This window comes from Leptonychotes weddellii, chromosome 5, assembly GCF_054177405.1.
Source record: "Leptonychotes weddellii isolate Sample4059 chromosome 5, ASM5417740v2, whole genome shotgun sequence".
Classification (NCBI taxonomy): Eukaryota; Metazoa; Chordata; class Mammalia; order Carnivora; family Phocidae; genus Leptonychotes; species Leptonychotes weddellii.
Genome location: NC_138373.1, coordinates 77757304 through 77782271, shown reverse-complemented (window position 1 = coordinate 77782271; position 24968 = coordinate 77757304). Strand labels below are relative to the sequence as shown.

Here is a 24968-nt window from a genome sequence, read left to right as displayed (position 1 = left end):
GAACACTGTATACCACCACAAGCAAACTCAGTGATCCTTGATGGCTACCATCCCTAAGAACATTTGTTCATAATGGTTAAGACCTATTTCTTAAATAAACTTCTGTTGGAAAAACAGAAGACCTGTCATTACCTCTTGATACAACTAGGTTGAAGGATAAATGCTAACTACAATAATATTTGACAGCTCTACGGTTGAAAAGTTTAGAAATCCAAACATCAACACTTACAGTATGCACTTGTGGTGGTCGGTGATGCACTGTGAGCTGAGGTCCTGCTGATCCCAGGGTTAGTCCATTGTTTACAACATACGTAGTTGCTTGAGGCACTCGAACTGTGACACCTACAAAAGAAAATTAAGGCATAAAACTAGAATTCTAGGGACACCTCGGGGGCACAGTCAGTTAAGCATCTGACTCTTGATTTTGGCTCAGGTCATGGTCTCAGGGTTGTGAGATCAAGCCCTGCAACAGGCTCTGTGCTGAGCATGGAGCCTGCTTAAGTTTCTCTTTCTCCCTCTGCCCTTCCCCCCATCTCTCTCCTTCTCTAAAAAAACCCAAACAAACAAAAACCCTAGATTTCTAGTCTAAATTTGGTAGAACACAGATTAAACACTTGAAGCCAGCAAAGTGATGTTTTTAAAATTTGGAAGGAAAAACATTTCTAACCTTGAAGTCTACACTCAACCAAATAATAAGCCTGAGGAGAAAGAAATTTTCCTGTATGCAAGCAACCAAAAAAAATCTCTCTCTATAAACCCTTTCTCAAAAAGCCTTTGGAGGATATGTGCCACTAATTATGAGAGTGAAAATCAAGAAAGAGGAAAACATGAGATACAAGAAACAGTGGAGATCCAGCACATAAGAGAAATAAATGGAATCCCTACCAGGAGGACTATAAGCAAAAACCCTAGAACAGTAGAACACAGTGGTACACCACATGTAGAAGTCAAACAGGCCAGAATGGAGCAGTGTAACTCTAAAGGTAGACAAATTGAAGCTGTCCTCAAAAATATCTCTGCTTGGGGCACCCTGGGTGACTCAGCCGGTTAAGCATCTGCCTTCAGCTCAGGTCATGATCCCAGTGTTCTGGGATCAAGCCCCTCGTCAGGCTCCCTGCTCACTGGGGAGCCTGCTTCTCCCTCTCCTCCGCACTCGTGTACTCTCTCTCGCTGTCTCTCTCTCAAATAAATAAATAAAAATCTTAAAAAAAAAATCTCAGCTGTCTCATCTTTTCAACTAGAACAGAAATCTCAACTATAAGTTATCCTTGGTTCGTGTTAATGAGGTTCCTCACTTTCTCTCCATGCCGTGAACAGCTGAGGATACTCAATTTACTGAACAGAAAACTATTCTGACATATGTTAGGGTAACAGAAACAGACAATTTTAAGTCAACTACTGTCCGGACCATATTACTGCCATTTATTCAGTTCCTGGCCCATACTATAGTTCTGCCAGGTACCCTGACTATAGTGAGCCCAGTTTCCCAGAACTCATTCATGACCCCACTGACTGATTTCCCAGAAAACGCTCTTGTAAACTTGAGAAAAACTGAAGCCAGATTGTGAACCAGAGACTCTGCTTAGTTTATTTTCTCCTCGAAATCATCACCTAATAATGGCAGTTTCTTTAAACAGCTAGATTTGCCCTTGCTATTAAATTTTGCAAAACTAAGTATTTTTGATGATATTTATTTGGTGGCAAAATCATACACAAAAGCAGAAAATGAAGGTGGTGGTTACCTATGATGAAAAGGGAGAGGGATACAATGAAGGCATACAGTAGGCTTGTAGGATACTGATAAAGCTCTATTTCTTAGACTGGTGGAGATTTCATAGGTGGTTCATTTTGTTAGTTTTCTTTAAACTTTACATATACTTTTTATATAAACTTCTGTTTGTATGCTATATTTTACTACTAAATACAGTATATATATATAATTATATATACGTGTGTATATATATCTCTGTGTGTGTGTGTAGAAACAATAGATTTCCTTTAACATATTCCTGTCTTCTATTACTCAGCCATCTTCCACACCCTTAAGACTCTCTCTCATTGGAGGCTATCCTTAACCATCATTTCCATTATCTGGGCTATGCCACAATTAATCATTCCCACTTTAATTAGGTAAGGTATCTCTTAAGAGTGCAGACCACTATCAAATAGAGCATTGTGATAATACAGGCCATAAATAAAATTAAATTGAAGACAACACATGGAGCACAAATCATATGATACACATGTCCAATTTTTCTGGTTAACTCTCCTAGGGGAAGAAGAAAAATTATCAATAGTTTTAATATAATATTATAAGCAATTTTTTTTGCTAAATCTAATGTCAATGTAAGCCCACTAAATGCTTAAGGACTACATGTAACTTTGAGGCCATACACAAGAAAAGAGTCTCTTACTATTTTGGGGATTGACCTGCCGAACAGCAGGAGCCTGCATGACAGTTCCTCGCAGGGGAGCCTGAGCTGGTGGTGCTGGGAGAGTTGTATAAACCACCTGGTGGTTTGTAGGAGCTCTCGGTACAGGGAGTCTTGTGGTCACCTGAGTTACTGGACGATGTGTTACATTCACGGTGGTTGGAGCTAATGAAAAACAGAAAAACATTAAAATGCCAGTTAAGTAAACAGTTATTAATGGTGATTAATTTTGCACAAAATCTAACTATAATAAAGACAGAAATACAGACAACAGTCTCCTTTTGTAATCTTGAAAGAGAAGAGTGTTATGGCCAACCAAAATTAATAGTAACTATTATTACAATCCAAACTTCAGAAGGAAAGAGCACCTCAACCATGTCCAATGACCTCCCCACTCTTCAGTTTGACTTGATGATAAGCATGTAAAGATAAAGACTTGAGAGTATGATCTTATGGGAATGACTTTATTAAAAGAGCACATTTTCACTCCTCAATGTTTAATTATTCTTAGCAGAGTGGGATTTGGGGCCCTGAAGGCCTTCTACTAATGGCATAAATCCAGGAGTAACTGTATTCCCACAGTTCAAGAAATTATCCTTAATTTTCTATCTGGCTGGCTATTGTAACAGACGTTTTCTTTAGGTGAACCAAACCATCTCTTAATTCAAAACAATAAAACATCAATTAAAATACAGAATTTTTCCTTCTCTACTCCAGCATTCCTCCTAATTTATGTTCTAGAGAACATTCATGCCTTGAGTGATGTTAACATATATTTATCAAAAAAGTCCTAACTGTTCACTGGCAGCACAGAACTACAATAATTACAATACAATAATTATTTTAGGAGTTAATAACTCTCTGAATTATCATCACATTTTACAAAGAACCACATATTAACTATATAACAAAAGATAATAATAAATCTACTTTCATATGGAAAATGGGTTCCATAATAAAACAAATTTGGAGGTAAACACTGGATATGAGACATCTGATAAAAAGGTTTCTTTACTAATGACTTATTTACTAACGTCTTTACTTAACTTAGTCTTTACATATCTGAACTTTCAATATGAGAAAGGGGAAGAAAGTACACAAGGAGGAATACTTAACCTCTTTATCTCTTTATTACCCATTTTATTATCTATTATGCACATGGTTTGCATAATGATATCTCCTTCTAAATTATATAAATTGGTGACTTAAACTTTGATTTCACTAGATACAATTCCATGTGAATTCAATGTTTTCCTTAATGAGAAAAGTCCATATATAATTTTGCAGATAAATCTCTAGTGATGAGCTATTTTATTAAAAAACAAAACAAAACAAAACAGGGGCACCTGGGTGACTCAGTCAGTTAAGCGACTACCTTCAGTTCATGTCATGATCCCAGGGTCCTAGGATCAAGCCCCACACAGGCTCCCTGCTCAGCAGGGGGCCTGCTTCTCACTCTCCCTCTGCTGCTTCCCCTGCCTGTACTCTCCTGCTCTGTCAAATAAATAAATAAAATGCTTAAAAAAAAAAAAAAAAAGACAAACTGCCTTAGGGCTCCTGGGTGGCTCAGTCAGTTGAGCGTCTGACTCTTGATTTCGGCTCAGGTCATGATCTCAGGGTTGTGAGACTGAGCCCCATGTTGGGCTCCACACTCCACAGTCTGCTTGAGATTCTATCCCCCTCCCTCTACACTCTTCCCCCAACTTGCATGCTCTCTAATACATAAATAAATAAAATCTTAAAAAAAAAAAAGACAAACTCTCTTGGTTGGCTTCCCCATAGTTTAGGAGATCTAGGCTACATCTTGAAAATATAGGATTTATAACTTCTTGAGAGGCAGTGTGTAAAACATTAGTATATATCTCCAAATGGTAGTGTTAGGCCAGTTAAAACTAGTTCACATTAAGAATCATTTAAAATTTTTTTCTTCATCAGTCAATTATTACTTTGTGGTCATAATCAGAATGAATCATTATAGCCATCCCCTCAAAAGAAACTATATTCATTTCTGCTGCTTATAGTGGCAGATGACAAAAATATATGTAATTTTTCTTCCTTATAACCACTCTGTATCAGTCAGTGGTGCTACTTAAGATGGTCAGCAAATCTAAGTTACACTACACTCAAAAAGATGCCCTGTCCTCAAAATAACAGAGAATTACCCTTAATTTTCTATCTAATCTTTCCACTTACTTCCATAGTCATATTTCACTGTAAGCAAAACTAAAAGCTTCAACTCAATGATTCAGCAAGTTTACCTGTAGGTAGTAAATGTATGGTTGTCTGAGATGGTCCACTTGTTGGCACCCCAGATGGCTGAAGAGGTGGTGCAGGCTGGATGGGTTGCAATGGTCGAGACACAGGCTGAGAAGGACCCATGGTTGACACAGGAGTATGGTTTAGCTTTTTAGGGTCTATTAATGAAAAGTGAGACATGGTGATTATTGATAGACAAAAATGAGAAATACAGGTTTTTCTTTTATTTGTGAATTTTACATTTGCTTGCCACTCAGTCACATTTACCACTAAGAGAACAGTTTATTTCTATTTTAATTATGTGCACATTTACCAGGTTAAAACACCACATCACGGCCTTAAATAATTCACTGTTGATTTTACCACATACTCTAATGCACATTTATAGAAATATAGTTGTACACTGTTTTTCATGAAAGAATCCTATTACTGAACTCAATACAATATCCTGTCAATCAGAATAATTTCATTTCCCATATTCATACACATCTATGCATCTATTATCTATAGCAAGGACATTCCCCTAAGCAAACACCTATAAATTGATGAGTTTTTTTTATCAGTGATCTTGAACTCCAATTACTCTACTGCTGTTTAGGTTCTTTTGTTTGATAATATAGACGGTTGCTGATTTACACTATCCAGTCGTTAAAATAAGATACACATAGAGTGTCTAATCTCAAAAAAGGTATATGACAGCCTATGAATAAATGTTTGCATCTCAGACGAAGCCCTTAAAAACAGTTAACCACTATATGGCATAATATAAAAACTCTTATTCTAAAATAGATAAAACAGATACAAATACATCAAGCATAGGGGCGCCTGGGTGGCTCAGATGGTTAAGCGTCTGCCTTCAGCTCAGGTCATGATCCCAGGATCCTGGGATTGAGCCCCACATCAGGCTTCTGGCTCAGCCGGGAGTCTGTTTCTCCCTCTCCCTCTGCCTCTCCCACTGCTCATGCTCTCTCTCTATCTTTGTGTCTCAAATGAATAAATAAAATCTTTAAAAAAAAAAAATACATCAAGCATAATGTTGTAGAGATCTGTCTTCACTGATTACTACAGTGGATTAAAAGGAAAAAATGTTATCAACACATTCCTTGGTACTGGTACAATTACTTATAAGTACCTTGTGAACCTCCACTCTCTTCATCATCCATTGTGAGATCAATGACACCACCTGAATCACTGCCTGTGGCTTTTCCACTCTGAAAAACAAAACTTCTGCATTTTGCAAAGGAAACTCTGGCAGACATAAAGGAAAAGTGAAATAATACTAAGGGGCAACAAGGATAATGAGTAGGCTGGTTCATCTGGACCACTAAATGGCATTCCTTGAAAAAACAGAGTTTGTCAGACAAATGACCCCAAATACTCATGAGCTATACATCTGTCATACAGAAAATAATTCTGAAAGACTTTCACAAGAATTTCTAAAAGTTTTTTTTTTAATTTGTCCATTGCATAGGGCTATTAAAGTGATTAGGTGCTTGATTCAACACAAACACCATTTTCCAGAATTTAAAATGTTGACCAATACTACATTAAATTATCACTATTAATTCGCCAAAACACCAAAGGCAACTTCAAAGCTAGAATTAAGTTATATAAAATAATCTGTTTTCCCCCTAAAAAAAAAGGTATGCTATGATAAGATATGGTGTGCTACACTATTAACTGACATCCAACCTGACCTAAGTCAACCCATTGTCCCAAATCATTAGAAATGTAATTTAAAAAAAATTTTTAACTACATAATAGCAGCAACAGTACAATACAGACCTAAAGAACCAGTATCTTTAAGTCAAAAAGACTGAGGGCATCTTTTAGTTCCAGCTCATATTAGCAATGTGAATTTATGTTAAAAGATAAGATCCTCAATTTCCAAACTCCGGATATGGGGTCTGTAATGAGGATCAAACCAAATATGCAGACAAAGAGCTTAACACCAGGCCTAACATGTGCTGTGTAATAAATACTAATCATAATTACTTTATAATATATTATACTGAGATCAGCTCCAAGTGATTAAGGTTTTCAATTGCAAAATTCAGACTTTACATAATTGAAGAAAGTAATTCCTTGACATTGAAAAATTCAGGCCCAATCCAAAAATAATGATGTAATTCTAAATCTTACAATTATAAATCTTTCTATGATGACGACTTAATAGAAAATGATTTGTTAACTAACACAACAATCTAAAATCCAAAACTAAAAGTTCTTAAATTCTTAAAGAATGTAACAGAATCTACTTGCTGCAATGTATTTATAAGGTCCAATTTTCAAAATTTACTAAATTTTAAATTTATCAAAAATTATTACACAAACATGCAAAAGCCCAGTAAAGTAGAACCCAACTAAGGACAAAAGACAGTCAAAATAAAATGACTCCAAGTGGAACTAGATGTTGAATTCAGCAAAGACTTCAAAGCATCTTTTAAGTATATATTCAAAGAAATAAAGGAAAATATAATATTAATGAATGTACAAGAAATCTCAAAAGTAGAAACTGGAAAACAAAAATAGAAATTCTAGGTCTGAAAAGTATGATTACTAAATTAGAATAATTTTCATTGTATTAAAGATTATTGGATGGAAATCCATTATCGTGTGCACCGTAATTAGAATTTTACTTTGAAACAATGAAGAAATCTTACCTGTGATGTGCTATCAGCTGCTTTCTTATTAACAGAAGCATCTATTGTTTTGTTTGTCTGGTTTTCTGAGGAGTCAAAAAAAAAGAGGCCATTTTTAAAAACACCCACACAATGTGAAAGGTTTGGTTATCTTACATACAACAATTAATGTAATTATTTCCAATTTTTTTTTTCTCTTAACATGTCACATATGTAAATGAACTCTCTCATAGACCATTGCTACAATAACTTTCAGAAGGGCAAATTCACAATAGAGAGAAAAAAATTTCATATACTCTCATTGTCCAGAATATTAACTCTATCCTAAGAAATATCTTCAGAGAAGTTAATTTAGGACATGCATAACTTAAATGGCCTAACATAAGTAAATGGTTAAAACATAATTGTTTCATACTATATGCCTTTGGAGAAAAAGATGAAATGACATGGCAAAAATATAATAAATTCATTAGCAAACTACACAGTGATTCTGAGAAAATATATATGCATAATCTCAGTAGTTTAATCACAGATGATATTTTAATGCATTTTTCAATTCATTTGTATTGAGTTTGTGAGAAACATGCATACACACACACAGACGAAAGTTACTTCCAGAACAGCAAAGAAATCAGGTATGTTTTTCTGCCTCAACTTCTAAAGAGAAGGTATTAAATTTTGTCAAATGTCTTTAGCATCTACTGAGGTGATTAACTTTTTCTCTTTGGTAATGTGGTGAATTTCCAATGTTGAAACATCCTATCCTTCCTTCCTGTAGATAATAACATTTGTGGTCAAAATATGGCATTTCTTTCATTTCAAATCTTTAGAACACATATAGAGTAAATCATTCATGCTAAAAAAAAAGAAACAGAGGTAGAACTATGTATTTCATTATACATAAAACACACACATACACACAATCGCCTGTACATCAAAATAAACATGGATAAACATCTACCTACTAAAAGAGGTTTTTTCCAGGCTAGAGAAGTAACAAGGAGACCCTTGTAATCTCTACCTTTCTGAATTATCTTAGTTTTCTTGTAGGAAGAATATATTAATACATTCTTTACTTTTAAAAAATACCTTAAAATTACTTCATTTATAATGAATCAACATCTGTTCCAGATGGTGAAACTCCTGAAATAGTAGTTAATAAAAAACAAATTCCGGGGAGGAGCATGATGGTGGAAGAGTAGGAGACCTAAATTTTGTCTGGTCCCAGGAATTCAGCTACATAGTTATCAAACCATTCAGAACATCTACAAACTCAACAGGAGATCGAAGAAAAGAATAGTAGCAATTCTATGAACAGAAAAGCAACGACTTTCTGGAAGATAGGACGTGTGGAGAAGTATATCTGAGGTGGTATTTGGGAAGACAGACCGCGGGGGGACGGGGCCTCCGTCAGCCAGCTACGGGCAAGCGATAGAGCGGTGGAGCACAAAATCAGAACGTTTAAAAGTCTGCTCTGCGGATGGACGTAGCTCTGGTGGCTAAGCAGGAGGGTGGTGGAACCCTCCGTGGGACAGTGTGGTCTCAGGACCCTCGGGGTCACAGAAAGTCTGGGGGTGCCTGAGTGTGGCAGAGCTCCCAGGTATCGGAGTGGGGAAGCTGGCTGCAGAGATGGAGCCGAGGCACGGGCTCTCAGCTCGGGGTTGCCATAAACCGTGATCCGCGGCACAGTCGGGCCACTGCTCCTCCAGCAGGGACCCAACAAGCGGCAGATGCGGGGAGACTCTCCTTCCTCCCCAGGGAGGAGCGGCGTGGGAGTGCACTGCAGGGATCTGCTGGGTTTGGAGACTCCACACAGGGTCGTGTGCCAGAGATAGAAATGCTCAGTCACAAGCCTGGTGAGCACGGAGTGAGGCTGGAGATGTGTGAGAAAGAAGTGACTGCTTTTCTCTTGAGGGCTCACTGAGGAGTGGGGCCCTGAGCTCTCGGCTCCTCCAGGACCAGAGATTGGGAGGCCACCATTTTCACTCTTGTCCTCCAAAGCTGTATGGAAAGCTTTCAGGGAACAAAAGCTACCAAGAGCAAACCCAAGCAGATTACATAGCCTGGCTCCTGGCAACGGCAGTGCAATTCTGCATCAGGCAAAGACATTTGATACTAATTGCAACAGGCCCCTCCACAAGAAGATCAGCAAGACCATCCAGCCAAGACAAAGTTTACCGATCAATGAGGACAGCAAAACCTCAGCACGAGGGTAATACAGCACATAGAATTCATGGATTTTATCCCCATGATTCCTTAGTCTTTCAAAGATAATTTTTAAAACTTTATTATTTTCCTTTTCTATTTTTTATACTTGACTTTTTCTTCTTTCCTTTTTCAATGAACATCTTATCAATTCCTTTTTTAAAATCTTCAATTTTCATTTTTACAATTATATTCTATCACTTCATTGTATTTAACCTTATTTTTTGTATATATATGCTTTCCTTTCTTTAAAATTTTGTGATACAGTTTCTTCTAACAGACCAAAATATATCCTGTGTATCCTGTGTAATCTAGTGTATGACGTTGTCCTACTCTCCCACCTGATCACATTCTCTATTTTTAAATTTTTTTGTTCTTTTATCAACCAACTTATCAATTCCTTTTTAAAATCTTTTTTAATTACCTTTTTTTCCACAAAGATTTTATTTATTTGACAGAGAGAGACAAAGCTAGAGAAGGAACACAAGCAGGGGGAGTGGGAGAGGGAGAAGCAGGCTTCACGCTGAGCAGGGAGCCCAATGCGGGGCTCGATCCCAGGACCTTAGGATCATGACATGAGCCAAAGGCAGACGCCTAACGACTGGGCCACACAGGCGCACCATAAAATCTTTTTAAATTTTCATCTTTACAGTCATATTCCATATCCCTTCATCGTATGGACTCTTATTTTTCTATATATATATGTTTTTCTTTCTTTAAAATTTTGGGAGGCAATTTCTTCTAACAGACCAAAATACACCCAAAATCTAGTGTGTGGCTCTGTTCTATTCACCAGCCTGATCATATTCCTTTTTTTTTCCCCCATTCTTTTCCCCCCCATTTCAGGACTCTTCTGATTTGTTTAGTGTATATTTTTCTGGGGTCGTTGTTACCCTTTTAGCATTTTGTTCTCTCATTCATCTATTCTCCTCTGGACAAAATGACAAGAAGGAAAAAAATCACCTCAAAAAAAAGGACAGGAGGCAGCACCGACAGCCAGGGACCTAATCAATACAGAAATTAGTAAGATATCGGAACTAGAGTTCAGAATGACAATTATAAAAATACTAGCTGGGCGTGAAAAAAGCATAGAAGATACTAGAGAATCCCTTTCTGGAGAAATAAAAGAACTAAAATCTAACCAAGTCAAAATCAAAAAGGCTATTAATGAGGTGCAATCAAAAATGGAGGCTTAACTGCTAGGATAAATGAGGCAGAAGAGAGAATTAGTGATACAGAAGACCTAATGATGGAGAATAAAGAAGCTAAAAAAAAGAGATAAACAACTATGGGATCACGAGGGAAGAATTCGAAAGATAAGTGAAACCATAAAGTGAAACAACATTAGAATAACTGGGATCCCAGAAGAAGAAGAAAGAGAGGGGCAGAAGGTATATTGGAGCAAATTATAGCAGAGAACTTCCCTAATTTGGGGAAAGAAACAGGCATCAAAATCCAAGAGGCACAGAGAACCCCCCTCAAAGCAATAAAAATAGGTCAACACCACGACATCTAATAGTAAAACTCACAAGTCTCAGAGACTTGTGAAAATCCTGAAAGCAGCTCAGGACAAGAGGTCTGTAACCTACAATTACAGAAACATTAGATTGGCAGCAGACCTATCTATCCACAGAGACCTGGCAGGCCAGAAAGGACTGGCATGATATATTCAGAGCACTAAACGAGAAAAATAACGCAGCCAAGAATACTATATCCAGCGAGGCTGTCATTGATTGAAAATAGAAGGGCAGATAAAAAGCTTCCAGGACAAACAAAAACTAAAAGAATCTGCAAACATCAAACCAGCCCTACAAGAAATACTGAATGGGGTCCTCTAAGCAGAGAGCCTAAAAGTAACATAGACCAGAAAGGAACACAGACAATATACAGTAACAGTCACCTTACAGGCAATACAATGGCACTAAATTCATATCTTTCAATAGTTCCCTGTGTAAATGGGCTAAATGCCCCAATCAAAAGATACAGGCTATCAGACTGGATAAAAAAACAAGACCCATTGATATGCTGTCTGCAAGACTCATTTTAGACCCAAAGACACCTCCAGATTTAAAATGAGGGGGTGGAAAACTATTTATCATGCTAATGGACATCAAAAGAAAGCTGAGGTGGCAATCCTTATATCAGACAAATTACATTTTAAACCAAAGACTATAAGAAATGAGGAAGGACACTACATCATACTTAAAGGGTCTATCCAACAAGAAGATCTAACAATTGTAAATATTTATGCCCCTAACATGGTAGCAGCCAATTATATAAGCCAATTAATAACAAAATCAAAGAAACACATTGACAATAATACAATAACAGTAGGGGACTTTAATACCTACCCCTCACTGAAATGAAGAGATCATCTAAGCAAAAGATGAACAAGAAAATTAAGGCATTAAATGACACACTGGACCAGATGGACTTCATGGATATATTCAGAACATTCCATCCCAAAGCAACAGAATACACATTCTTCTCTAGTGCACATGGAACATTCTCCAGAATAGATCACACCCTGGGTCACAAATCAGGTCTCAACTGGTACCAAAAATTGGAATCATTCCCTGCATATTTGCTGACCACAATGCTTTGATACTAGGACTCAATCACAAGAGGAAAGTTGGAAAGAACTCAAATACATGAAGGCTAAAGAGCATCCTACTAAAGAATGAATGGGTCAACCAGGAAATTAAAGAAGAATTAAAAAAATTCATGGAAACAAATGAAAATGAAAACACAATTGTTCAAAATCTTTGGGATGCAGCAAAGGCAGTCCTAAGAGGAAACTATATAGCAATACAAGCCTTTCTCAAGAAACAAGAAAGGTCTCAAATACACAACCTAACCCCACACCTAAAGAAGCTGGAGAAAGAACAGCAAATAAAGCCTAAACCCAGCAGGAGAAGAGAAATAATAAAGATCAGAGCAGAAATCAATGAAATAGAAACCAAAAGAACAGTAGAACAGGTCAACAAAACTAGGAGCTGGTTCTTTGAAAGAATAAGATTGGTAAACCCCTGGCCAGACTTATCAAAAAGAAAAGAAGACCCAAATAAATAAAATCATGAATGAAAGAGGAGAGATCATAACCAACACCAAAAAAATACAATTATAAGAACATATTATGTGCCAGCAAATTAGATAATCTGGAAGAAATGGATGCATTCCTAGAGACGTATAAACTACCAAAACTGAACCAGGAAGAAATAGAAAACCTAACAGACCCATAATCAGTAAGGAAATTGAAGCAGTAATCAAAAATCTCCCAAAAAACAAGAGCCCAGGGCCAGATGGCTTCCCAGGGGAATTCTACCAAACATTTAAAGAAGAATTAATACCTATTCCTCTGAAACTGTTCCAGAAAATAGAAATGGAAAGAAAACTTCCAAACTCATTTTATGAGACCAGCATTACATTGATCTCAAAACCAAAGACCCCATCAAAATGGAGAACTACAGACCAATATCCCTGATGAACATGGATGTCAAAATTCTCACCAAAATACTAGCCAACAGGACCCAACAGTACATTAAAAGGATTATTCACCATGACCAAGTGGGATTTATTCCTGGGCTGCAAAGTTGGTTCAACATCCGCAAATCAATCAATGTAGTACAATACATTAATAAAAGAAAAAACAAGAACTATATGATCCTCTCAATAGATGCAGAAAAAGTATTTGACAAAGTACAGCATCCTTTTTTGATTAAAACTCTTCAGAGTGTAGGGATAGAGGGTACATACCTCAATATCATAAAACCCATCTATGAAAAACCCACAGCAAACATCCTCAATGGGGAAAAACTGAGAGCTTTCCCCTAAGTCAGGAACATGGCAGAGATGTCCACTATCACCACTGCTATTCAACATACTACTAGAAGTCCTAGCCTCAGCAATCAGACAACAAAAAGAAATAAAAGGCATCAGAATTGGAAAAGAAGTCAAACTCTCACTCTTTGCAGATGACATGCTACTTTATGTGGAAAACCCAAAAGACTCCACCCCAAAACTGCTAGAACTCATACAGGAATTCAGTAAAGTAGCAGGATATAAAATCAATGCACAGAAATGAGTTGCATTTCTATACACCAACAACAAAATGGAAGAAAGGGAAATTAATGATCCCATTTACAATTGCATCCAAAACCATAAGATACCTAGGAATAAATCTAACCAAAGAGGCAAAAGATCTGTATTCAGAAAACTATACACTACTCATGAAAGAAATTGAGGAAGGCATAAAGAAATGGAAAAATGTTCCATACTCATGGATTGGAAGAACAAATACTGTGAAAATGTCTATGCTACCCGGAGCAGTCTACACATTCAATGTTATCCCTATCAAAATACCATCAACTTTTTTCAAAGAAATGGAACAAATAGTCCTAAAATTTGTGTGGAACCAGAAAAGACCCTGAATAGCCAGTGGAATGTTGAAAAAGAAAAGCAAAGCTGGTGACATCACAATTCCGGACATCAAGCTCTATTACAAAGCTGTAATTCTCAAGACAGTATGGTACTGGCACAAAAACAAACACATAGATCAATGGAACAGAATAGAGAGCCCAGAAATAGACCCTCAACTCTATGGTCAACTAACCTTCTTCGACAAAGCAGGAAAGAATGTCCAATGGAAAAAAGACAGTCTCTTCAACAAATAGTGTTGGGAAAATTTGGACAGCCACATGCAGAAGAATGAAACTGGACCATTTCCTTACACCACACACAAAAGTAAGACTCAAAATGGATGAAAGACCTATGTGAGACAGGAATCCAACAAAATCCTTAAGAACACAGGCAGCAACCTCTTCGACCTCAGAGACAGCAACTTCTTCCCAGAAACATCGCCAAAGGCAAGGGAAGCAAGGGCAAAAATGAACTATTGGGACTTCATCAAGATAAAAAGTCTTTGCACAGCAAAGGAAACAATCAACAAAACCAAAAGACAACTGACAGAATGGAAGAAGACATCTGCAAATGACATATCAAATAAAGGGCTAGTATTCAAAATCTATAAAGAACTTATCAAATTCAACACCCAAAAAACAAATAATCCAGTCAAGAAATAGGCAGAAGACATGAACAGACATTTCTGCAAAGATGACATACAAATGGCCAACAGACACATGAAGAAGTGCTCAGCATCACTCGGCATCAGGGAAATCCAAATCAAAAACTCAATGAGATACCATCTCACACCAGTCAGAATGGCTAAAATTCCCAAGTCAGGAAACGACAGATGTTGGCGAGGATGTGGAGAAAGGTGAGATACCACCTCACACCAGTCAGAATGGCTAAAATTATCAAGTCAGGAAATGACAGATGTTGGCAAGGATGTGGAAAAAGGGGAACCTACCTACACTGTTGGTGGGAATGCAAGCTGGTGCAGCCACTCTGGAAAACAGTATGGAGGTTCCTCAAAAAGTGGAAAATAGAACTACCCTATACGACCCAGCAGTTGCAATACTGGGTATTTACCCCAAAGATACAAATGTAGTGATCCAAAGGGCACCTGCACCCCAATGTTTATAGCAGCAATGTCCACAATAGCCAAACTATGAAAAGAGCCTAGATGTCCATCAACAGACAAATGGGTAAAGATGATGTGGTGTGTGTGGTGTGTGTAATATTATGTAGCCATCAAAAAATGAAATCTTGCCATTTGCAAGGATGTGGATGGAACTAGAGGGTATTATGCTAAGTGAAGTAAGTCAGAGAAAGATAATTATAATATGATCTCACTGATGTGTGGAATTTGAGAAACAAGAGGATCATCGGGGAAGGGAGTTTAAAATGAAAGACGAAACCAGAAAGGGAGACAAACCATAAGAGACTCTTAATCTGAGGAAACAAATTGAGGGTTGCTGGAGTGGAGGGGGTGGGAGGGATGGGGTGGCTGGGTGATGGACACTGGGGACGGTATGTACTATGGTAAACGCTGTGAATTGTCTAAGACTGATGAATCACTGACCTGTACCTCTGAAACAAATAATACATTATATGTTAATTTAAAAAATTTTTAAAAAAAATTCCAGGTTACTGTTCCTACATGGTAGAGTAGTAAAATACATTGATGTCATTATAAAACTTTATCAGTGATTTACCACCAAAGTTTCTTATATATAATATTAGAATATATTCCCTTGGCTTTAGAATAGTTTTATTCACATAACTTTTATTCCTTAATCCAGGTTTTAATTAACATTCCCTGCTCCTTTATTGTAGACTTTTTTCTTGATATTTTTTTTTAAGATTTTATTTATTTATTTGACAGAGACACACTGAGAGAGGGAGCATAAGCAGGGGGATCAGGAGAAGCAGGCTTCCCGCGGAGCAGGGAGGCCGATGAGGGGCTCGATCCCACAATCCTTTGATCATGACCTGATTCAAAGACAGACACTTAATGACTGAGCCACCCAGGCGCCCCTTGATTTTTAATATAACAGTTTACCATTTCACTTATAATATCTACTTCAGATAAGTATAAATCAATCTATCAACCAATAAAACTGGTGAGGGTGAGAAATCAGAAATTACACCACAAAATCTTTGTATCGCTTAGGAAACATCTCTAATTCTCATGATTGTTAAAACATACTGTCACTTTTAGCCAACACTGCATTTTTACTGGAGTCATGAAAGGGTTTTTCACAGGAGTGTCCCTTAGTAGGTGCTGGATTTTCAGTGTATTAAATGAATTTCAAAACTTTTAAATCATTTTCACAACATCATTTCTCATCTAGATCACTACCAGAGCTTCCTAACTGGTCTCCCTAACTCTACCTTTTATCTCCCCCAAACCCTATTCTTCACTGTAGCCAGTGTTCATGGCTGCAAAATTCCCCTGCAAAAATCCTTTCATCCCATTGCCCACCATCTTTCCATTTATTATCACATACCTTTTCCAGATCTCCAACATCCTCACAGAAACCTCCAATCTTAACATTAATCACATTTACAATTAATTACTTATTTAATGGCAAGGTTCCCTATTTGATTGCAAGCTTGGTGAGAACAGGGACCATATGTACATTTATATGTGTCTGCAAGATTTTAAACCAATTACAGGTATTCAGTATTTCATGAATGAATGAAATTTTCCAAATTTTTATTTAAATTCTAGTTTAACATATAGTGAAATATTGGTTTGAAGAATAAAATTTAGTGATTCATCACTTACAGATAACACCCAGTGCTCATCATTAACAACTGACCTTCCTTAATACCCATCACCCGTTTAACCCTCCATCAATCTTAGTTTTTCTCTAACTTTAAGAGTCTCTTACGGTTTGTTTCCCTCTCTCTTTTATCCCCCTTTCCCATATGTTCATCTTTTGTTTCCTAAATTCTACATATGAGTGAAATCATATGGTATTTGTCTTTCTCTGACTGAGACTTGTTTTGCTTAGCATAATACACTCTAGCACCCTCCACATCATTGCAAATGGCAAGATTTTTTTGGTTGGCTGAGTAATACTCCATTGTGTATACATACCACCTCTTCTTTATCCATTTATCACTTGATGGACATTTGGGCTTTTTCCATAATTTGGCTATTGTTGACAATGCTGCTATAAACATCGGGGTGCATGTACCCCTTTGAATCTATGTATTTTTTTATCATTTGGGTAAATATCTAGCAGTGCAATTGCTGGATTGCAGGGTGGTTCTATTTTTACCCTTTTGAGAAAACTCCATACTGTTTTCCAGAGTGGCTGCACCAGTTTGCATTCCCAACAACAGTGCAAAAGGATTCCCCTTTCTTTGTATCTTCACCAACATCTGTTGTTTCCTGAGTTGTTAATTTTAGCCATTTCAACTGGTGTGAGGTGGTTATCTCACTGTGGTTTTGATTTGTATTTCCCTAATGATGGGTAATGCTGAGCATTTTTTCATGTGCCTGTTAGTCATCTGTATGTCTTCTTTGGAAAAAATATCTATTTATGTCTTCTGCCCTGTTTCTTAATTGGATTATTTGTTTTTTGGGTATTAAGTTTGGTAAGTTATTTATAGATTTTGGGTAATAACACTTTATCTGATATGTCATTTGTCAATGATGTATGTCAGTATGTTCTACCATTCATTGGCTGCCTTTTAGTTTTGACTGTTTCCTCCACTGTCCAGAAGCTTTTTATCTTGATGAAATCCCAATAGTTCATCTCTGCTTTTGTTTGCCTCACCACCATCAACGTGTCTAGTAAGAAGTTGCTACAGCCCATGTAAAAAGGTTTCTGCCTGTGTTCTTCTCTAGGATTCTGATGGTTTCCTATCTCACATTGAGGTCTTTCATCCATTTTGAATTTATTTTTGTGCATGTTGTAAGAAAGTGGTCCAGTTTCATTATTCTGCATGTGGTTGTCCAATTTTCTCAACACCATCTGTTGAAGAGACTTTTTTCCATTGGATATTTTCTTTCTTGCTTTGTCGAAGATTAGTTGACCATATAGTTGTGGGTCCATTTCTGGATTCTATATTGTTTCACTGATCTGTGTGTCTGTTTTTGTGCCAGTACCATACTGTCTTGATGATTACAGCTTTATAGTACAGCTTGACATCTGGAATTGTGATGCCTGCCACTTTGGTTTTCTTTTCCAGGACTGCTTTGGCTATTCAGCGTCTTTTATGGTTCCACACAAACTTTAGGATTGTTTGTTCTAACTCTGTGAAAATGCTGGTGGTATTTTGATAGGGATTGCATTAAATGTGTAGATTGCCTTGGGTAGTATAGACATTTTCACAATATTTGTTCTTCCTGTCCATGAGCATGGAATGTTTTTCCATTTCTTTCTGTCCTCTTCAATTTCTTTCATAAGTGTTCTACAGTTTTCAGAGTACGAATCTTTTACCTCTGGTTAGGTTTCTTCCTAGGTATATTACGGTTTTTGGTGCAATTGTAAATGGGATCGATTCCTTGATTTATTTTCTGCTGCTTCATTATCAATGTATAAGAAATGCAACAGATTTCTGTACATTGATTTTATATCCTGCAACTTTGCTGAACTCACGTATTAGTTCTAGCAATTTTTTGGTGGAGTCTTTCGGGTTTTCTACATAGTGTATCATGTCATCTGCAAATAGTAAAAGTTTGACTTCTTCCTTGCTGATTTGGATACCTTTTCTTTTTGTTGTCTGATTGCTGAGGCTGACTCCCAGTACTATGCTACACAGTAATGTTTAGGGGCACCTAAGTGGCTCAGTTGGTGAAGTGTCTGCCTTCAGCTCAGGTCATGATCCCAGGGACTTGGGATTGAGCCCCGCATCGGGCTCCCTGCTCAGCAGGAAGCTTGCTTCTCCCTCTCCCACTCCCCTCCTTGTGTTCCTGCTCTCACTGTCTCTCTGTCAAATAAATAAATAAAATCAATAAATCAATCGATAGATAGATAGATAGGTAGATAGATAGATAGACAGATAGATAGATAGATAGATAGTAATGGTTAGGGCAGACATCCATGTTGTGTTCCTGACCATAGAGGAAAAGCTCTCAGTTTTTCCCCATTGAGGATGATAATAGCTGTGGGTCTTTCGTATATGGCCTTTATAATGTTGACGTATGTTCCGTCTATACCTACTTTGTTAAGGGTTTTTATCAAGAATGGATGCTCCATTTTGCCAAATACTTTTTCTCCATCTATAGAGGGGATCATATGGTTCTTTTCAGTTCTTTTATTAACATGGTGCATCACGCTGATTGATTTGCAAATACTGAACCAACCCTGAAACCCAGGAATGTCACTTTATCATAATGAATAATTCTTTTAATGTACCATTGGACTGGATTTGTTAGTTATCTTGTTGAGAATTTTTGCATCCATGTTCATCCAGGATACTGGCCTGTAATTCTCCTTTTTAGTGAGGTCTTTGGTTTTGGAATCAAGGTAATACTGGCCTTGTAGAATGAGTTTAGTAGTTTTCCTTCCATTTGGTATTTTTTGGAACAGTTTGAAAAGAATAGGTATTAATTCTTCTTTAAATGTCTGGTAGAACTCCCCTGGGAAGCCACCTGGCCCTGGAATTTTGTTTGTTGGAGGATTTTTGATTACTGATTCAATTTCGTTGCTGGTTATGAGTCTGTTCAAATTTTCTATTTCTTCCTGTTTCAGTTTTGGTAGTTTGTATGTTTCTAGGAATTTGTCCATTTCTTCCAGATTGCCCAGATTGTTGGCATATAATTTTTCATTAATATTCTAAGTGTATTTCTGTGGTGTTGGCTGTGATCCCTCCTCTCTCACTTGTGATTTTATTCAGGTCCTTTCTCTTTTCTTTGTGATAAGGCTGGGGTTTATCACTTTTATTAATTCTTTTAAACAATTAATAGTTCAGTTCTTAGTTCCATTGCTCTGTTCTACTGGTTTTTTATTTCTATATGATTTATTTCTACTTTAATCTTTATTATTTCCCTTCTTCTGCTGGCTTTAAGCTTTATTTGCTGTTCTTTTTCTAGCTCCTTTAGACGTAAAGTCAGTTTGTGTATTTGAGCCTTTCCTTGCTTCTTGAGGTAGGCCTGTACTGCAATATACTTCCCTCTTAGGACTGCCTTTGCTGCATTCCAAAGGTTTTGGACTGCTGTATTTTCATTTGCATTTGCATCCATGTATTTTTTTAAATTCTTCTTTAATTTCCTGGTTAACCCATTCATTCCTTAGAATGCTCTTTAACCTCCATGTATTTGTGGCCTTTCCAAAATTTTTCTTATGGTTGAGTTCAAGTTTCATAGTGTTGTGATCTGAAAATATTCATGGTATGATTTCAATCTTTTTGTACTTGTTGAGGGATGATTTATGACCCAGTACATGATTTATTCTCCTGTGTTTTATCTCAGGCATGTGGCTGAGATAAAACTCCAAGTTTTAGGGAGCAACACTGATCCTCTGGGGGACAGTCTCGCCATGCTTTTGCTGTTTGCTGTTTTGTCCCAGAAAAGCAGTCGCACAACCAGGCAGCAGTTCAGAGTTTATGGTAAGTGCAGCAAAAGACAGCACCAAAGTTTGCTGCCCTAAGCCAGTGTCTTTATTCCTATGATGGAGAAAGTCCCATGTGTACTCAAAAAGAATGTGTATTCTGGGCACCTGGGTTGCTCAGTCTGTTAAGCGCAAGTCCCGAGTCAGGGGGTCCCTGCTCAGCAGGAGGTCTGCTTCTCCCTCTGCTCTTTCCCTTTGCTCCTTCCCCTGCTCATGCGCGCACACTCTCACAAAAATAAATAAAATCTTAAGAAAAGAAAAATGCATGTGTATGCTGCCTTAGGATGAAATGTTCTGAATATATCTGTTAAGTCCATCTGGTTCAGTGTGTCATTCAAAGCCATTGTTTCCTTGTTGATTTTCTGCTTAAATGATCTATCCATTGCTGTAAATGGGATGTTAAAGTCCCCTACTATTACTGTATTATTATCAATGAGTTTCTTCATGTTTGCTATTAGTTGATTTATATATTTGGGTGTTCCCAAGTTGGGGGTATAAATATTTACCTTTGTTCGATCTTCTTGGTGGATAGACCCCTTAATTATGATACAGTGCCCTTCTTCATCACTTGTTACAGTCTTTGGTTTAAAATTTAGTTTGTATGATGTAAGTACAGCTACTCCAGCTTTCTTTTGACATCCATTAGCATGAGAGATGGTTCTCCATCCCCTCACTTTTAATCTGGAGGTGCTTTTAGGTCTAAAATGAGTCTCTTGTAGGCAGCATATAGATATGTCTTTCAGCATATAGATGTGTCTTTTTTTATCCATTCTGATACCGTATGTCTTTTGATTGGAGCATTTAGTCCGTTTACATTCAGAGTAACTACTGATAGATATAATTTAATGCCACTGTGTTACCTGTAAAGTGGGTGTTTCTGTGCCTTTCTAGTCCTTGTTGCTTTTGGTCTTTTTTCCCCCACTCAGAGTCCCCTTTAATATTTCTTACAGTGCTGGTTTAGTGGTCACGAATTCATTTAGTTTTTGTCTGTCTGGGAAACCCATTATTGCTCCTTCTATTCTGAATGACAGCCTTGCTGGATAAAGTAGTCCTGGCTGCATATTTTTCCCATTCAGCATGCTGAATATATCATGTCACTCCCTTCTGGCCTGCCAAGTTTCTGTGGACAGATCTGTTGCGAATCTGATCTGTCTTCCCTTGTAGGTTAAGGACTTTTTTTTACCTTGCTGCTTTCAGGATTCTTTCCTGTATTTGTGAATTTGACTATAATATTCCTTGGCGATGGTCAGCTTTTCTTGGATTTAATGGGAGTTCTCTGTGCTTCTTGGATTTTGATGTCGGTTTCCTATCCCAGATTAGAGAAGTTTTCAGCTATAATTTGCTTGGCTAAGTCTTCTGCCCCCTTTTCTCTCTCTTCTTCTTCTGGGACTCCTATGATACAAATGCTACTAAGCTTTAAGGAGTCGATGAGTTCCGTAAGTCTACATTTGTAATCCAGTATCTTTTTTCCCACTTCTTTTCATGTCACTGATTTTTGTGATTGTTGGGAAAGCCTGTTATATTACTGATCTTGAGAGGAATGGCTATATTAAGAGGAGGTTAAAAAAAAAAAAAAAAGGCAGCTAGACTCTATTTCTCCTAGAGCTGAAGCTTTAAAGCACTCTCTTCAGTAGACTTAGTGCTGTGTGGGGTTCGTGCTGGTCTTCTGCGGGAGTGGCGTGCTGTGCTGATTCTTCAGGCAGACTTGTCCTAGTGAAGATGCACCTGCAGGGTGCATGGGGGCAGGGTTTGGTGTAAGCAGCTCTGGCCTCCACTGGGTGGTGGTATTTTGCTCACTCTAGTAGGTCAGTGCTGAAGTGGGGGAGGAATGGCATCAGCCCCCTCTCTTGTACCTAGAACCAGCGCAGGGGAGTGAGTTCACCCCTGCCACTCTTCTGTGAGGAAGCCCTCATAGAAGAGCAAACAATCACCCTTCTTGTGTCCCCAGTTTCTGTCAGATTCCTGCCTTCACCCTGTTTGTGTCCAAGCTGTATGCCTGCCAGGGGGCACAGTACTCCTGTGTTTTATCTCAGGCACGTGCTGAGATAAAACTCCAAGTTTTAGGGAGCAACACTGATCCTCTGGGGGACAGTCTTGCCATGCTTTTGCTGTTTGCTGTTTTGTCCCAGAAAAGCAGTCGCACAACCAGGCAGCAGTTCAGAGTTTATGGTAAGTGCAGCAAAAAGCCAGCACCAAAGTTTGCTGCCCTAAGCCAGTGTCTTTATTCCTATGATAGGAAACAAGGCAGTACCAGTTCTTTTGTCCCTGGACAGGCTGTGCCACCACTCCCAAATGCACTCCAAGAGAGGGAATTGTTTCTCCCTGTGCGACCCAGGGGATCCTCAGACCATGCTGCCCACTCCCAGGTCTCTGTCCTCCTTCCCCACAGGAGCACGACTAAGCCTGCCAGGCACAAACGTGGTGATGGCAAGGCCTTCTAAAACTTCAGACTTTGTGATCCACTGCTTATAATAACTTGCAGTAGTCAGTCCCTCTCCTTTTCCCAGTCAATAGTTTTGAGGAAAAGTTTTTCTAGTGTAATCCCCTGTATACTGCTTTTCTCTCTCCCTCCCTCTCTCTCTCTCTCTCTCTCCCTTTCCTCTCTCCATAATCAGGGCTCCCTCTCCTACAGTTCTTTTCTCCCCCAAATCAACTCTCTGCAGCTTCTATGTACCACAATGTAACTGTTTCTCTATCCTAGTTCTGCAGCTTGCTCCCTCAAACTGACTTCTTGGGCATTTAAAATGATTTGATATTTACCTAGCTTGATACTACTAATGTACTCGAGAGATGAGGCAAGCATAGGGTCCCCTTACTTCTCCAGCATCTCAACTCCTCCCCATGAATGAATAAAAATTATAATTTAGGCCCTAAATCTCCCAGAAGTCTCTAGGATTTTTACTTTACTGTCAACAGAAAATATTGACTTACTCTATGAGGACACATGAACTATAATAAAAGACATACAAACGCATGCATTCTAGTTAGATAGCCTATGTTCTCATTAAGTCAATAATACCTACATAAGTATAAGACTTAAAAAGTTTTAATTATTCTCCCTCTCCCACTCCCCCTGCTTGTGTTCCCTCTCTCGCTGTGTCTCTTTGTGTTAAATCAATCAATCAATCAATCAATCAATCTTAAAAAAAAAAAAAGGTGGCGCCTAGCTGGCTCAGTCATTAAGCATCTGCCTTCGGCTCAGGTCATGATCCCAGGGTCCTGGGATCAAGCCCCGCATCGGGCTCCCTGCTCCGCGGGAAGCCTGCTTCTCCCTCGCCTGCTTCTCCCTCTCCTGCTCCCCCTGCTTGTGTTCCCTCTCTCGCTGTGTCTCTCTCTGTCAAATAAATAAATAAAATATCTTTAAAAAAACAAAAAGTTTTAATTATACAACTAACTGATTCATCATATTACAAATGTACTAAAGGTTGGCTTCAACCTTCATATTCAGCCAAAATTTGCCATATGGTTTCAGCTTAGGTTTTGGGAAGCCTAAACAGCTAAATACCTACTGTAACATCATTTATGGCACCTCTAAAATTATGCATGATTAAAGAATATATCATTTCATCAGATCTCATTCTAATTAGCATGACGAAAAATATACAAAAAAGCTTATCATATCCAATCATCTACTTTCAAAAATAAGTAAGCACTCTATAAACAGAACTTGAAATGAAGATCTCCTTAATTTATACAATAAAGTACATAAAAATGTATTAAATCAGTATATGTTAAAATATAAAATTTTAAGTATAAATGTATATTATCGCAAAGGTAGAATGATGTAGAGGTGAAAACTATTAGTTTTACATACAAAAACAATTAAGAACAGTCAAGTAATTAAATACAAAACAGACTAACACTATAACTAATAGAGTGCATTAGCTAGCTAATTTTGGGAAAAAATATACCCTTTGTGTCAACAAATGGTCATAAAATTTTAAGAAAACAAAATAATTAAATGATAACTCTGATACCCGCAGAAGTGTTTAGGGTATAAGCATTCACAAAACTAAGCAAAATCTTTTAAGTTATTTATTTCTTTTCAAGCCATGGTCTATCAGGAAAAGTTCTATGTTTAAGAATATATCTTCTGACCATGAATTAAAAAGTGTCAACTTAGGCTCAATACTTCATAAGGAGGAAAAACTCTAAAAATCACATAAAACAATGTTTATGAGAAATCACCTTCTACCTGACATATTAAAATATACTAAGGATTAGAAAAAGAAATTAGAGAAAAATGAAATAACCCCCCAAAATCTTGCTCATTCACTGAAAAGTAAGCATCTTTCAGTGCTGCAAACATGAATGAGAGTGCCTAAGAGTACTGTGGTAGCACGTAGGGCTAACAAATATTGTTATTATAATATGCGAGCATTTACATTTTAAATACTATCAATAATTACATTTTTATATAAAATTTCAGATTTCCTCTTGTATCCCAGATGTAAATTTGTATG

The 24968-nt window shown here is 37.6% G+C and overlaps 1 protein-coding gene across 4 annotated transcripts in view; it reads right to left on the bottom strand.

The window, feature by feature from the left end:
• Window positions 1-24968, bottom strand: part of ATF7IP (activating transcription factor 7 interacting protein) — a 126630-nt gene that overhangs the window by 7977 nt on the left and 93685 nt on the right. For all 4 annotated transcript variants that reach the window (XM_081821267.1, XM_081821265.1, XM_081821266.1 and 1 more), the window contains exons 10-14: window positions 7352-7416; window positions 5821-5899; window positions 4691-4846; window positions 2415-2597; window positions 230-342 (exon numbers count right to left, since the gene is read on the bottom strand). In XM_081821267.1, the coding sequence (XP_081677393.1) occupies window positions 230-342; window positions 2415-2597; window positions 4691-4846; window positions 5821-5899; window positions 7352-7416 (596 nt within the window). The remainder of the gene's footprint in view (window positions 1-229; window positions 343-2414; window positions 2598-4690; window positions 4847-5820; window positions 5900-7351; window positions 7417-24968) is intronic.